This window comes from Carlito syrichta, unplaced genomic scaffold (assembly GCF_000164805.1).
Source record: "Carlito syrichta isolate Samal-C Ts95f unplaced genomic scaffold, Tarsius_syrichta-2.0.1 Scaffold308813, whole genome shotgun sequence".
In the NCBI taxonomy this organism is placed as follows: Eukaryota; Metazoa; Chordata; class Mammalia; order Primates; family Tarsiidae; genus Carlito; species Carlito syrichta.
Genome location: NW_007252909.1, coordinates 248,085 through 265,432, shown reverse-complemented (window position 1 = coordinate 265,432; position 17,348 = coordinate 248,085). Strand labels below are relative to the sequence as shown.

The window sequence follows — 17,348 nt, the reverse complement described above, 5'->3', positions numbered from 1 at the left end:
CTAAAGCCTAAGTATTCGTGACCCCGCATCAAAGACGCTGAAAAGTAGCTTTGTTTGTGATAGAAGGACTCTATTAGTTCCTCTTAGAGTAGAACATTCTTAAAGCAACACTGACATCAAGTGGATTAGCTGCTCGCACACAGGTATGTCCTACTTCCCAAAATGACATGACCTAAAGAAAATTTGCCACATATGGGAATCTCACTCTGAAAAAAAATTAATATACTATTAATATACTATTAAGGCACCATTTTAAGGCTTCTACTTTTCACCTTCAAATGTAGTACTTTTACTCTTTTCTACATTATTATTACCTGTATTTCATTGAAAACACACTAATTCGTTTGAAGTTTTCAATAAATTTAGAACAAAATTCTGTGTTATAGAATCACAAATTATTCAACAGTCATATCAAATTCTTCAAGGAAGCAAATATATAAATAAGTTAAAAAGATATAGATAGGGTTAATGATTTCTCAACATTTATGACTCAAAAAAATGCAACTAACAATTCAGTGATCAAAAACAGAAAAATAAAAGGTTCTGATCATTAATTTTTCAAAGAAGTTTTAAATATCTTGCAAAATTATGGGCAAAATCAATTTTTAAATGAAAATAATTAAAACTGATAAAAGATGTGAGAAAAAATGAAAATTAAATTCCAAGTATAATTACAAAACTATAAATAGCAAAATAGAAACTACAGAGATATTTTATTATCTCAGTTTTTCCACTGGAAAAAATATGGATAGTAAAAAATATAAAATGAACCACAGAACAATATGAGCTATCAATGGTTTGCCATCTTTGAAAAAGTGAGTATATTTAAAGCATGTTATGACGAAACAGCAACACACTTGTGTACTTTAATTATGCTATGTATCAAATTATCTTATACTCCAGAAGACACATTTAAAATCATGTATTTGTTTCTTTTAAGTATGTCTTGATGAGTGAAATATTTGTCTTTCTGTAATTACTGCCCCCAAAACGAAGGTTTTATATCCTTATGTGGACTACAGAGCTTCTCACACTTCATTCTCACAAGACTGTGTCCTACCTCATCTCCAATATTCACAACTTAGTTGCTTGACCATTCAATCACCAGAACTACGCATCACATTTCCTTCACTGCCAAAAGCGATCAAAGTGGTGAGCATTTGTATCTAAATCTCACTCATCACAACGTCTTATAAAAAGAAATGAAAAATTAACCTTCTAACTGTGACTTTAACAACTCCTTTCACGTTAATAAATATTGCATTTTGAAAGGTTAGTCTTTCAATATGAGTTACTCATAAATTCTACATAGGGATTACATGAAGATACTATTTTTCAGAAAAGTTATTAAAATCATGTAACATTTCTCTATCTATTTTATGTTCTGCTTTAGTTTACATAAAGTAATACCAACTTCAATCACCATAACCTAAGTAAATTTCATATTAACAAGAGGCTAACAGTAAGTTCTAGCCACCGTAATACAACTGATATTACAAAAGACTTTTGAACAAAGTCTTAACAGCCTGTTGTTTGTAATTAAAAGTAGGCTGATCAATATGGTTTTGCCTCTTATTACTTAATGACAATGACTTTTATGGTTTCTGCTTCAAATTGAAAACAAACCATTGTACTCAATCATAGTACTTTTCCTTCCTTCACATATTCTCTTCTCTAAATCTGAATTACTACTTTTCAAAAAGTGAAAGAAAATGATCTATTCTTTCAACAAAGACATAGTATTGGTTTAAAAAAGAAAAAATTCACATTACCTTTTACACAAAGTATATTCCTCGCTGCTTGTGATTCCCCTAGGTGGTGGGCGGAAATGCCAACCATTACAAGACCCTAGGGAGTAATCAGGATATAGTCTTATCATTTGAGGCTAGCTAGTAATTCTGATATTTTAATGTGCAAGAAATACTACAATCCCTCCACATACATCATCCCAGATGATGTAAAAAAGGACATGACATACTTGCTGCCACCAAAAAAAGCAATCTACCAATCAAATGAGTTAACTCAATCAACTCTAGAAAACATATATCACTGAAGAGGCACTTACTAAGTAGTTAAATCAAGGACACTGACTCTATCCTAGCATTTGGTAGACATAATTCCAGTGCAATCTCTCCCCTAATAATTCAAGGGAAGGCTGGCATGCTTGTCATTTCTCAGGCATGGGATATGTGCCTATTGGGAATTCCTTCAGGAATGAAAAAATTATTGTATCTTGGAAGGAATTCTTACATAACAAATTCTGCTACATATTGAGTGAGAAGAGGCTCCACCTTCTCATCCATGTTCCTTAGGAGTTGTCAGACCCATCACTGTGTAACGTAACCCTTTTTTATAATTGAAATAAAGTTCAAGAAGTTGAATTCTGAAATAGGAGCTAAAAAAAACATCATTTATTTACTTCTGAATAAATGATTTGTTTTGTTTAAATACAAAGTTCTAAGAAAGTCAAGGAAAATAAGGATTATGAGAGAAAAGGCGATAGTTTTCAAGGACCTTCTCCTATTTTCTATTTTCTCCCAAGTCACTATGCCCTGCTCCTACCAAAAAAAAAGATACTCAGTCAGGCTGAGTTTAAAGCTGTGCTTCATCCTTTACTAACTGTGTGAAATTACTAAACCTTAACAGATATCAGTTTCACCACCTATCAAAAAGACAGAGGACTCTAAGCAGTCCGTCCAGGTTCTGTGAAAGCCACTATCCACAGTCAGTACACAACATTTAGCCAGCACTCAATGAATGTTGATCTCTCTTCACTTTCTTCTGCCGAGAGGGGAGATCACAGACTTTAATTAGAGCAGGAACAACTCTGCTTACAGATCAAAACTTCCAAACAGTAATAATTGTACAAGCCTAAGATAGAGAAAAGAAAAGTCCTTCCTCTAAAGATTGCTAAGAACAATGTTTAAATTTAATCCTTGGCTAGGCATGCTGGCTCACACCTATAATCCCAGTACTCTGGAAGGCCAAGGCAGGAGGATTGATTGAGGCCAGGAGTCGGAGACCAGTCTGGGCAACACAGTGAGACCTCATCTCTGCAAAAATATTTTAAAAATTAGCCAGGCTTGGTGGCGCACGCCTGTAGTCCCAGCTACTAGGGAGGCTGAGGTGGGAGGATCACCTGAGCCCAGGAGGTTGAGGCTGCGGTGAGCCAGGATCCTACCACTGCACTCCAGCCTGGGTGACAGAGTGAGACTCTGGCTTGAAAAAGAGTAATTAATTCTTTAAAATGGAGGCAGAAAGATGAACTGAATGACCTCCAAGTTACTTCTAACCTCCATTACTCCATTATTCTATGAAAAAGTTCCAGGAAGAAAACTGCTTCCATCCATACCTACCTACTTCTTAAAATTAAACATTTATATTATCTCCTGCATCTCTACTTACATGCACGGTTTGTGACTCAGTAAATTTCCTCCCAATAATCAATAAATAGGCAAAGCTCGTGATCTCAGCCAACAGAAAGTAGTTTGGCACTTACCCTCATCTGCATCTTCCAAGTGATATCCAGAGAAGACATTACTAGTTGCTGTCTGCAATTTCCCAAACAAAAGACATTTGTAAAATAAGAAATAACCAGTTAATGCTGAATTAAATTTGGTCATTTTCAACATTACCAACAAAAGTAGAGTTTAGATGCTTAGAAATTTTTAACAGCATTAATATGTTACAAATGATCATTTTTGCTCTTTATTCTAGATTAACCTATAATTAAACATGGAAAAGAAGTACTGATGAGGCCTCCATTAAAGAAATGGATAAACTGGCCAGGCACAATAGCTCACACCTGTAACCACAGCACTTTGGGAGGCTGAGGCAGAAGGACTGCTCGAGGTCAGGAGCTAGAGACCAGCCTAGGCAACACGGCAAAACCTCGTCTCTACAAAAAGTTAGCCAGGCATGGTGGGGCACACCTGTAGTCCCAGCTACTTGGCAGGCTGAGGCAGAAGGATCACCTGAACCCAGGAGGTCGAGGTTGCAGTGAGCCATGCCTGTGTCACTGCACTCCAGTCTGAGCTACAAAATAAGACTCCGAATCAAAAAAAATAAGAAATGAACAGAGACCCCACTACATAAACATTAGCTGGTAGAGCAGTCCAGTCCCCAATCCTAAACCCCACCTTCCACCCATTTTTTCATTTCACTCTTCATAACACCCAGACATGACTGACCACAGAGGTACCTTGTTCTGCACTAGTGGCACACTACCACTTCAGGGCCTGGGAGCACTTCCTGTCTGTTCTTCCCTCAGTCTGAGATGTGCCCTCTCCCACAATGGAGTCCAAGGCTGGGGATCCATTCACTCTAACGTCCTCAGATAAATTCCCAGTCTGTGCTTCTGGCGCTAACTACTCTGTAGCATTTTACATGCTGGATCATTGTCAGCTAAAAACAGATCTATTGTTAACAATCTGTAACTGCCTGCCTGCATTCCTGTACCTCCCACAGTATCTAGCACATAATAATGGGTGCTCAGTAAATGATGGACGGATGGATGGATGGACAGACGGACAGACGATTCATCTAAGCATTTTAAACACAATATGCCCAAAGCAAAATTCACCACCTTTATCCAAAACCTGATCCTCTTCCAGTGTTGCTTATCTCGCGTTAATGAATTCTTCTTCCCCAGACAGAGGCAGACTAAATTCTCAAAGCCACCTTGAACTCTTCCCTCTTCTATTCTGCTCTGGTCATTCTCCAAATCTTGCCCAAACGGGTCTAGAACATCCCTCATATCTGCCTCGAACTACATCCTCTCACTGCCACTGTTCTATGCAAGGACCTCTTTACCAATCATCTCGTCTATCCCTGACCAACTCTCTGTTTGCCAATCTTGCACTGTACCAAGCTACGCCTGGTCTTAAGTAGCTGTCTCCATCCTTCAAACTCAGTTCCCACACTCCTGCGTCCATGACTACCCGGCCTATGTTGGGTCAGACCACTTACCGATCACAGGCTGCCCTTTATGCACATTAGCTGTGCACATGTCTGACTGACCGGCCAGACTGCTTTTCACTGAAATGTCTGATGCTAAGTAAATGTTCAACTGAATAAGAAAGGAGGAAACAATATCCAAGATGAAATCTGAAATGTCTTGCACTATCCAAAGAATGTCATGAATGCTAACTGGGTACGACTGAAACAATACTAACACTATAATTTATACATGGTAAGTTGGACTTTTTAGGTGGGCTTGAACTACCAGACTATAATACTGTTTCTATAAGAAAATGCCTTCTGATTCTCAGTCAAGCACTTACTAATAAGTTTTTAAAGGATAACTCAGCCTTTTTATAAAATGAGCTAAATATAAGAAAACACAGACTAATAAATGAGACTGGAATAATTGTTATAAGTATACTACGCATCACAAAAGTCATTAAAAGATCTCTTTAGATTCTTCAAGCAAGGTCTATGTGTCATAGTCCTAAACCAGCCCTAAAATATGATTGCCCTCACACAGCACATATAAAAAGAAAAGATAAAAATTCACTGCAAGTATGAAAATTTTAAAATATCTCCCTCTTTAAAGCTTTTCAAAATAAATTTACCAAATGTGCAAGAAAAACAATGATGATAAAATGTTTGGTCATAAAATAAAGCCTAAAACACTTGTAACTGTTAGAAGAAAAAAACACATGGAGCCTTTCTCCAGTCAGCACCTGAGACCTCAGCCAACAGCAGCGCGTGCTGCTGCTGATGCTAAAGCCTCAACCTAGTGGCGACCTGGGGAACAGCACATCTTACAGAAGAGCTGGAAGGGAAGGAGCTAGGCCTGCCCGAGAGTGTTGGGTCAGCCTGGTTTTGCAGGATTTTTAAATGTTCTTTTATGAGCTCATACCCCAAGACAGAAGGCAATATTAATTAGTTAATGATCATTAGTCTTTACTGACACCTTCAGGAAAAGCAGCCAAAGGTTACACTGCTAGAATTCCTATAAATTCACAATCAAGTCTACTGATCAGATATTTTAAACTTTACTAAAGAATATTTGTTTTTGTTTTCCTGAAACAGTCTTCAGTTCCAAGTCTTTATTCTCATCCACCAGCATTAATAAGTTAAATACCAGTTCATCCCGATCTTTAAATAACAAATTGCTGCTATTTTTAAATGTGTCAAGTGCAATAGTAAATAAAGATAGCACTGCTTGTTAGCTTTTTCTAGATGGATGTCTCTTAATAATATCAGATCACTAACCAAAAAGAATACTACTCTAGTTACATAGAAAAGAAACTACAAACAAAACTTAAGTCACTTCTTCCAAAAGTATAGTCACAAAATAAGATTTAAGTGATATTTGTGGCCTTACATGTAACAGGATTATAAACATTAAAATTAAAGATGTTGGCCGGGCTCGGTGGCTCAGCCTGTAATCCAGCGCTTTGGGAGGCCGAGGTGAGTGAATTGCCTGAGCCCGTGGGTTCGAGACCCGCCTGGGCAACTTGGCAAGACTTCATCTCTACAATAAATCAAAAAAATTAGCCAGGCGTGGTAGTGCACACCTGTAGTTCCAGCTACTTGGAAGGCTGAGGTGGAAGGATCACCGGAGCCCAGCAAGTCAAGGCTGCAGTAGCTGGGAGTGTGCCACTGCACTCCAGTCTGGGCAACAGAGTGAGACTCCAACTCAAAAAATAATAATAATAATTTTAAATGTTCATATATTTGCATGTGATCACCAGATGTAAAACTAGCATTTCAGTTAAGGTAACAGAAGAACAATGCCAAAAATCTATTTTTTTTTTTTTTTAGCTCGGAAATATAGTTTATTTAGAAAGTAAATTAGAGAGAGAGAGGAGTCACCTTCCCAAGGTAGGGGAGGGGGCCAAAGCCTCACCAAAAATCTTAATAAAATGAAAGGTTACTTTATGTTCTAATTTTAAAAGTCTAAAACATTCATAATTGTCTTCTGTTACTTCTTAGAAATTAAAAAGACTACATACATACTACCTATATATACATATGGCTTTGAAGTTAATGAGAGCTTGTTGATTCTTGGTTAATTCACAATAAGGTAACTTAAAGCCAAGAAAATGATACCTTTTAAAAAACAGTAGCGAAACAAACAGTTTCTATATCCAGTTTGCACAATCCATGATGACTAACTTCTTTGCTGACTGTGTGTTGGTAGGAACTTGGATATGCTGTCAGATTTGGAATGGGGCAGGAAACCACAGAAGGTCCAGCTGACACCTGGGTCTCTCCACATCCTCTGTTTGTCCCTCACTCTCCGTAAGACCTGTACCTTCTCAACTCTCAGCGCTTGGCTTCTCAGTCCCTGACCACCCAACACAGTGACTATTTTTTGTTTTGTTTTGTTTTTTGAGTAGGAGTCTCACTCTGTTACTAAGGTTGGAGTGCAGTGGCACACTCAAGGTCACTGCAGCCCTGACCTGCTGGGCTCAGACGAGCCTTCCACCTCAGCCTTCCAAAAAGCTGGAACCACAAGTGAGTGCCACCACACCCAGCTAATTTTTTTATTTACTATAGAGACAAGGTTTCGCCAAGTGGCCCAGGCTGTTCTCAAACCCCTGGATTCAGGCAACTTGCTCGCCTTTGTCTCTGCCTCCCAAAGTGCTGGGATGACAGGCGTGAGCCATCCACACCTGGCCACAGTGACTTTTTCTAGCAAAAGAGCTTATACTTTTCCCTCATACCATCTACCTCAATATGGAATGACACCTATGGCTGTTTAGTTTATTTGTTGTCTTTCTCCTTAAGACTTATAACCTCAAAGGGAACAAGAACCATAGATGTTTTGTTCAGTGCAGTATTCCCATAGCCAAGCATAATACCCAGCATGCTGCAGGTGCTCAATTCTTGAATAAACAAGACAAACAATCCATCACTTTACATGGCTTCTATTTATGATAAAGGCTGACAAAATGCTTATTTTTAAAACAGGACATCTAACTAAAACTACTTCTATATGCCTGTAGGAAAAACAGAAACTTGACCCTTACCAAACAGCAGGCCTTTTACATGCCACCGTTGTCCCTGGTCCTCCCTATGGCCACTAGGTCCTTCACTGGGGCACACTTCTGTTCACGATTGACCCTGATCACATTATTTCCATCTCCTACACCCATTCTCTAAAAATAGCCCTGAAATCACAGACTTCCTTTAGCTGCTTAGAAAAATACAGAAGGCTTGAAAAGTACCTTATCTTGAATAGGAGCATTTTTTTGGCAGTTTGAAGTAGTTAAAACCTAAAATTTCCCAATCATCTTCCCATTAGTTGTCCAGAGACAGTTAATAAGAAATAGGGACAGAACAGACCTGGGATGCAGAGGAGACATGGGAAGAAGCAAAGTCCCAAAGATGGAACTGAGCTGGGTTATGGAAGGTCCCACTAACCCAATCTTCATGGCCTTGGCTTCCTGGCTGATGCCATAGTGTTTTTTCAAATTTTAATATATAATGCTTACTAGTCAGATTGAGTTAAACTCTTCCAAACAGATCCATCAAAATAGCCTTACCTCTGTTTCTGTGAGAAGTGTTTTTAGTCTTGTCAAATCTTTTGTTACCATCCCATTCTGAAAGGGTAAATAAAAGAAAAACCAATATGTTAGTTCTTTTTTTTTTTTGAGGAGTCTCACTTTGTCGCTTAGGCTAGAGCACAGTGGCATGCTCATGGCTACCGCAGTCTCGATCTGCTGATCTCAGGCAATTCTTCCACCTCAACCTCCCAAGTAGCTGGTACCATAGGCTCATGCCACCACCCGCGGCTAATTTTTTTTATTTATGTGGAGACAAGGTCTCACCAAGTTGCTGGTCTCGAAACCCTGGGCTCAGGCAATCCTCTCGCCTCCACCTCCCTAAGTGCTGGGATCATAGGTGTGTGCCACTATGCCCAGCCCATATGTTAGTTCTTGACTATGGCAACTTATCTCAATTCCTCTGTTGCTTCTGAAGTTTACTTGTAAAAAACAATTGTTATCCTCATCCCTCATCCCCACTACCACCAGCAGTGATAGCAAAGCAACATACTGATGAAGAAAGTTAAAAAGGTTAATTTGTTTTCTAAGCTGTTTTTTCTAAAACTATACAGTGTGCCTTTCCTGGTAAGTAAAAACGCTGTATTTACCTTACACAAGCGTTTAAAACTCATTCAATAAAATGTTAACAACAGGTATCATTATAGAATAAGACAGCACAAATTAAGAGAAAAATAAACTTAAAACTTTTTTTTTTTTTTTTGAGTTGGAATCTCATTCCATCACCCAGGCTGGAGTACAGTAGCATGTTCATGGTAATCCCAGCATATCTGCTGGGCTCTGACGATCATTTGGCCTGAGCCTTCCAAGTAGCCAGTGCTACAGGTGCGTGCTACCACGCCTGGCTAATATTTTTTTCTTTTTATTGTAGAAATGAGGTCTCACCATGTTGCCCAGGCTGGTCTCGGACCCACGGGCTCAGGAAATCCTCTCACCTCAGCATCTCAAAGTGCTGGGATTATAGGCTTGAGCTACCGCATCCAGCCCCTAAAACTTTCTCTTTTTTTTTGAGTTGGAGTCTCACTCTGTTGCCCAGACTGGAGTGCAGTGGCCGCTCCCGGCCACCACAGCCTCGACCTGCTGGGCTCTGGCGATCCTTCGGCCTCAGCCTTCCAAGTAGCTGGAACTACAGGCACGCGCTACCATGCCTGGCTAATTTTTGATTTTTATTGTAGAGATGAACCTGCAGGCTCAGGCAATCCATTCACCTCAAGCCTCCCAAAGCGCAGGATTATAGGCTGAGCCACCGAGCCTGGCTCATACGAGCAGTTTAAAACCCAAAAATATTTCCAGGCTCTGTCAAACTATATCTTTAAAGAAAAATCATCTACTTATCCTATGCTCTCAAATTATTTAAAAGTGCTTCCCATTCTTATACATGTATTATCACAAGCTACAAGAATTCAATGATTAAACATCAATTTGCTCAAGAAAAATTAGTACTGTATCTCAAGGTGCTCATGAATTTTGATTTCTAACAGGAAGAACTAAGAGATAAAACACACTATTTTTTTTCCATAATACACATTAAAGAGTCACATAAAAATGTGTTTTCAGGCATTCAAAATTAGAGCTCATCAACATACCAGGGACTCTCCCGTCAGTGACTTGGCAAGAATGGTTGATACGAGTTGGAGCTTTCCTTTCAGCTGCATGCAGCAAAGCACTGCCCGAAAGGCATCATCGCCCTTGGCCAGTCCTTCTCCCAGCACTGCCATGAAAGAACAGTCATCACTAACCACATGAATTCTAGACACATTTTTCTTGACTATAATATTAACACACAATCATAAACATAGCTTCTTATATTCTAAAAGATTAATTTCAAATACTAGAGGAAAGCAGTGGTGCTTCAGTTCTGTCCAAATATGCATACATGGACAAGAAAAAAACATGTGGTAATGAGCACATGTAGCCTATGACAGCCTGCAGCCAGTTGAGATTACACCAAAATCAAAGGGAGAATCAATCTTAAATCTCTCCAAGAAACAATTTTGCTTAACCTATGATTCCTGGGTAAACGATGGCTTTTAAACTGCAGACTTATTAGCTGAATAAAGTTCTCATGTTTTGACAGTGACACAAGACCCAGTGCCATTAAAATGCATAAGAATAGAAACTGTAAATCTCAACATGAGATATTCCTAAGCACTTGAGAATTGGTCTTTATCAAAACCAGCAAGATTAAGAATCCAATCATCCAATGACCATAGAAAATGTTACCCAAATCATCTGCAAGTGTTTGCAGATTTAATCTAATACAATCACAAGGATCACACTGCTAACAATACAGAAGATACTGATTTTTATACCATGTCATTTGAGATGATTTCTCACAACTGCTAATGATTCAACTAGTAGAGCAATCTGCATCCTTCTCCTTACCACTAAGTCCAAGATTCTATTATTAGTCTGTACACACTTTAGCTTCCTTTGCAAGAAAATAACTTGCTGAGAAAATATTTTAGAAAAATTTTTTTCTAATTATTCCAAGGAAATGTTTCTTTTAAGTGTCAATATAATATACCACATATAAAGTGCATATTTATTTTTGTTGTTCTGAATATATCCTTGCATATTGTTCAGTTTTTTATTACACAAATAACATTTTAACAACACTAATAAAGCACTATTAAAAAGTTCACCATAATCTCAATATTTAGCTAAAGTTTTCACTTATCCATGTTCTCCAATTTTTATCAATATTCAAATATCTTACATAATTGCATCTGATGTAAACATGGCAGTTTATATTCTGCTTCTTTCCCCTCAGCATATTCAATATTTGCCATGTTATTAGAGTACTTATATTTATCATTATTGGTTATACAGTGTTCCATCAAACAGATACATCCCTTTATTTAACCATTCCCTTGCAAAACAATGATTCCAATTTTTAACTATTAAAAATAACACTGTAATAAAAATCTTTACGTTTATACCCTTTATTGAATCATATTATTAAATTGGAAGCTGCAGTCTCAGTATTTAACAAGGTTTTATTCCATTTTTTTCAGTGAGGGTCAACCTATTACCTTCATCCATGTTACAGATCACTCATCTATTCAACTGTCACTGGATAATCCCAATAAGTGAATAACTCCAATAAAGTATAATTAAGAATGTCTTGCGTGTCATAAGATTCCAAGGTTAGCCCACATCTCCCTCAGATCTTACTATTCCTAAAACTATTCAAATCTGACCTTGGGCAAGTCACTTTATCTCTCTGGCCCTCAGTGTGGCCATCTGTAAAACAGAAACATGTATAAATTTGCTGTTAAGGATCAAATGAGATAATACAAGTAAAATGCTTTGAAGAAAAACGACACTCCTACTAAGGTCTGGATTCATTACATTTACTAAGCCTGTTTCCTCCCCTGTGAAATGGAGGTGACAGTAGCTACCTAAGGCTGTGGTAAAAATTAATTGTGCTAATTATCTGAAGTACCTAGCAGTCTCCTGTACAAGTGAGAACTCCCTACATATTGCCTTCCCTTTCTAAAAATTTTAAAGCCATTGAGAACTGCTGAGGAAATACCCTACATCCTTTTTAGTAATTGGAATATTAAGACACTAGTTGTCCATAGCTGAAAAATGATCAGGGGAATGAATAAAATCAAAGAGTATTTCAGCCTCAGATGATTATGTCATGTTTAAAGAGTATTAAATCAGCCAGGTGCAATGACTCACACCTGCACTTTGGAAGGCCAAGGCAAGAGGACTGCTTGAGCCCAGGAGTTTGAGACTAGCCCAGACAACACAGCGAGACCCCATCTCTACAAAAAAATCAAAAAATTAGCCTGGCGTGGTGGTGTGTGCCTGTAGTCCCAGCTACTTGGGAAGCTGAGGTAGAAGGATCACCTAAGCCCAGGAAGTCGAAGCTGCAGTGAGCCATTTGCAGCACTCTAGCCTGGACAAAAGTGAGACCTTAGCTCAAGAAAGAGAAGAGTATTAAATTCACATAACATTTTACAAACACCTTTCACAGATCTTCGGTTTTGTATAAGGTGTTTGCTGAATTTTATTTGGGAAAGATTCTTCCCTTATATTGGCATACGACTGTCTCAATATTTGTCAAAATTATGTTTCCCTTTTTCCTCTTTTTTTTTTTTAAAGACAAGCAGTATTGGTGTACTTCCTGTGTTCTTTAAATGCAATTCACTTTATTTCTTGGAGGATCCCATATGAAGAACTACGGCAAAGAAATAGTCAATAATTATAGATAAAAAGCTCAACCAGGAGTGGAAACTCATATCTATAATACCAGCACTTTGGAGGCTGAGGTGGGAGGATCACTTGAGCCCAGGATTTTGAGACCAACCTAGGCAACATAGCAAGACCTCATCTCTACAAAAAAATGAAAAATTAACCAGGCATGGTGACATGTGATTGTATTCCAAGCTACTCTGGAAGCTGAGGTGGATAGCCTGAGCCCAGGAGGTCGCGGCTGCAGTGAGCCGTGATCACCATGCCACACAGCACTCCAGTTGCCTGGACACCAGAATGAGACTCTGATCAACCCCCTTCCCAAAAAATGCTCTCCTGCCATTGTACCATATAACAAAATTAAACTGCAGTGCTGCCAATCTAATCCCTTATCTTCAGTAACTTGGGAAAGCTTAGGGGAAAAAAAGTATGGCCTAGTGTATTATTAAACTTGTCTCAGGTATAACAATTGAACTTGTCAAAAGAGATAACAGTAAAAATATAAACTAACCTTGAACAACTGTAAAAAGTTACAATTCCTTGCAGATAAATTATCTTCCCACCAACTCCCTATGAGACTACATTGGGAGTGAACTGAACTGCTCCTAGGACGGACAAGGATGAAGTCTGTACACCTCACTGTGTGCTGCATTCAGGTCTCCACCCCCCTTCATTCCTAAGTCTCTGTGACATTTTTTGACACCAGAAATATGTTTTACTTAGAATGTTTTGGACTAGAGGAGTATTCCTTCAACTGTTTCAGCAAAAATGGCCTTTGTTAGAGCTTGATAGCCACTGGTTATCACAAGAAATGATTAACAATTAAAATGTAATTCCTTTGGCTTGTGGAGAATTGCCTACAAGAAAAGTATCCTTAAAACAAGCTTTAAAGTATAGTAAATGATAAGTATTATTCTAATTTTTTTTTTGGAATATGAGCATATTAGGCTATTTTTTTTATCAAACCCTTGGTTATTTCTGAAGTGTTTTATAAAAAGCCTAGCCTAATCAAGGTATTTTTCCAAAAATTTTCAAAAGAATTTTTTTCATTACCATATAAGCTAAATCCTTTAGTCCATAATGAAGTAAAATCATTCGCTGCTTAGATAGAAGCACACTCTCAGAACTAACACTTCAGGAACTTAATCAAAAATAAAAATAAATTCCCTTCGTAAATATCAGCCACTTAATTTTGGGCTATAAAATCACTTGCCCCCCCATCCCCCCATACACATACACACACACACACACACACACACACACACACACACACACACACACACACATACTTTGGAGGAGGGAAGAAGTCTACACACAGACTACAAACAGCGAAAAGCTAAACCAAGTGATGATTAACCACTGGCTAAAATGACCATTTGTTAAAAGTATCAAAAGTATAACACAACCCAAAATAAGAACTCATGTCCCTTGTGCCAGTTTTTCTTCCACTATTCTTTTCTTCCACCTCAACTCTTCCTTTCCTCCCCTTTCTTCCAACTATAATAAATAAATGCTTTTGGATATGTGGGCTGCAGGTTTTGTGGCATTTTATGTCCTTCCTACGAAAGCCTTTTACAGATAAAAAATGGTTCTTTTATAAAGTGCATATGGAAAATAATAAGCCCGAATGATACTCAAAATTAGGTATCACCTAGACCTCTTAAGACTATTTCATCTTCAGCTTTAAATACAACACTTTTTTAAAAATCCTGCTACCTTCCTCCTTTCAATATTTGGACTTTAGTTACAAAAGTCTTCATGATTTCTCTTACTGCCCCCTTGAATGCAGTTTAAAGTCAAAAATCAGAAAAGCATTAAAGTTAAAAATCATATTGTTTACTTTTAGAGGTACCTTTTCCTTCATCTGCAGTTTACTGCAAAAAACTCATGGATTTCTTTCAGCATGTTTGCATACTACAGAAATACAGTACAGGTCATTTCTCCTGGTTTTATTTTCAGAGTCTTGATGTGAATGCTAATTATTTTAATGTCCCTCAACTTCCTCATTATGATACAAACATAAAATAATTGCATACAGTAAGAAGCTGACAATTAAGCATAAAAACAAACCTGACACCTGGCTCCCCAGGACATCAAAAAAGGTTTTATTTCATCTACATGCATGAATAAACTTTTTACTAAGGCACCATTAAAATATTTGCAAAAGTAGCCTGTGTATGCATAAAAGATAAAAAAGAAAATTTGCTACTTGCAGTGCTTTCGAATACTTCCTCTTTATAAAGAATCCTAATCTCAGAGATGCATGTACTGTACGCTACCTCTGTTAACTGTCCAATAACTGGTTAAGAAGCTTTTTCTATAGACAAAGATCTGTTTAACTGTATTTTTTTTATCTTAAAACTCCTCCACTACCACCTTTTCCATCTTAAAAGTCAACACCTGGCCATCTCTATAGTAAACACTCAAAGAAAATTCTGCTTGAGGAAAAATCAAGACATTTTCAAATTCTTTGCTAAGGTACTCCCTTATTTCACTGTTCCCATAGTTAATTTGCTTGTGTTTTCTCTTGCTGTAGCTAATTTGCTTACTAAGAAGTCTCATTTTACTCGTCTTCTGACTCGTTTTCTTTGCTCTATGGGAGACAGCGCTATTTTCAGGTGTTCACAATAATATTTAATTTCGGTTCCTTCTCTGGTGCAATATTTACTGAGATTTTATAAGGCAAGGTACCATTCATTTTAAACCTTCTCTTTTTACTCTAATTTCAGTTAATACAAAATTAACACTACAAATACTCCATGAGTCAAAACAACATGAAACGCACAAAAAATATCATCATGACTATAACTGACACTCCGCATAAATTAGAAAACGCCTGGAGCAGAGAGTCATATAACCATGACGAGACTCTTGCAATTGAGTTCACATAAGTTTAAAGACTGTTACATAAACACCTGCTCATATGCAAAAACGGTTTGCATATTGAGAAGATAACAGTCCTCCAACTTAACTCAAACATCCAATAAACTTTTACTTCTCTGATGAATGTTGTCCCCAAAATTAGGATTCTATAATTTAATTTTTATTCCTATCAACTAAAGTATAAGACCTTTCCTTAAAAATGCAACAGGCATTAAGAGGAAATTAAGAGTAAAGTCAAAATCCCATTCCATAAAGCCCTAAACTCTGCTGGAGAACAAAACTACGATGCAGTCAGACTACTCGGCAATAAAAAGGACCGAACAGCCGACCCACAAAGAGCCTGGATGAATCTCAAGGCCAGCGCAGTGAGCGGGAAAAGCCCCCTCCAAAGGTCACGTGCTGCATGTTTACATGACATTCTCAACATGGCAGAGAAGACAAAAGACGAGCGGCTACACAGGCTGGAGAGAGTGTGAGGAAGGGTGGAGGGTGTGACCCAAAGGGAGGAGGAGGGAGATCAGATGATGGAGCAGTTCTGTATCTTGATTATGTTGGTGGTTACATCAATCTGCACGTGGTAACACAACACAGAATCGAAACACTCATGGTACTCATGTTGGTTTCCTGGTTTTGATGGGGTACTACGGATGTGCTCACTAGGAGAAAAGTGAGTGAAGGGTACGTGGCACTTCACCATACTATCTTTGCAACTTCCTGTGAATCTGTAGTTATTGCAGAATAAAAAGTTAAAAATAAAGAAATGAAGCTTGTACACATGAAATTCTAAAGTCAACAGTTAATGTAAACAGACTTAAAGAACAATGAATTAATACATGTTACTGGACTGCATTCCTATCTTTAAAAGCCTGGGAACAGGAAAAACACTGGATGGACTAGGAGCAAGGAAACCCAAAGTTGTGTCTCCACTCCACTAATCACCATCTGACTAAGTGATGCTGAGCCTCAGCTTACTCATTTCTCTAAAAAAATAGCCCTCTGGTCTTTTTCCAAGTTAGTTATCCTAAACGGTATAACGTCTGCAAAACACAAGCAGTAGTTGAGGATAAAGAGAAGCCCATGGCTTTCCGATCAGAAAGACCTCTCTTAAAAACCACAGATCCACTGTGGACAGGCTCTGTGCTCTTCAGCAAGTTACTTAAGCTCACAAAGCCTGTGTCCTCATCTGTAATACTGGAATGATAATACAAGGTGATTAAATAAAAGAACATATTTCAGCCGTCCTAATCCTGAGATAATTCTGAATATTTTTGCCACATTAAATATTCCCCTCTTAAGTTTTAATTACTATAAAAACTAGCCAAAACTCTTCTGAAAAGAAGGGTGGCTACAGATGCTAACTTTTCCCCCAGAGAGAGTGTAAAAGGTTCAGTCAATCCCTTGTCAATGTGCCTTTTGTAGTACAGTCAGCCTCTATTTAACAGGGGTTGCTGGTTATGGAATCCTTTACTTCATAGGCTAAGTATCACTACAATAAATATCAAAAGATGACCCATACTCCTTTGTTAGTAGTAATGATTATTTCTTTTTTTCTTTTTTTCGATTAGGGGGGGTCTCATGCTTTCGTCCAGCCTGGAGTACAGTGGTGTGATCATAGCTCACTGAAGTCTATATTACTAACACTTCAAAGGCAGAAAAATGATCATTATACTATCATGCAAGTTTTCCTGTTATGCTAAATACAATTTATGCTCAGATAATGAAACTCTGACTTAATGACCTCAC

General features: G+C 37.9%; 1 protein-coding gene across 1 annotated transcript in view; it reads right to left on the bottom strand.

Annotated features, from left to right (window-relative positions):
- HELZ (helicase with zinc finger) overlaps window positions 1-17,348 on the bottom strand; it is a 164,149-nt gene that overhangs the window by 117,886 nt on the left and 28,915 nt on the right. Inside the window, exons 5-8 of the mRNA XM_021716430.1 lie at window positions 10,103-10,227; window positions 8,499-8,555; window positions 3,500-3,551; window positions 1,773-1,848 (exon numbers count right to left, since the gene is read on the bottom strand). Of these exons, the coding sequence (XP_021572105.1) occupies window positions 1,773-1,848; window positions 3,500-3,551; window positions 8,499-8,555; window positions 10,103-10,227 (310 nt within the window). The remainder of the gene's footprint in view (window positions 1-1,772; window positions 1,849-3,499; window positions 3,552-8,498; window positions 8,556-10,102; window positions 10,228-17,348) is intronic.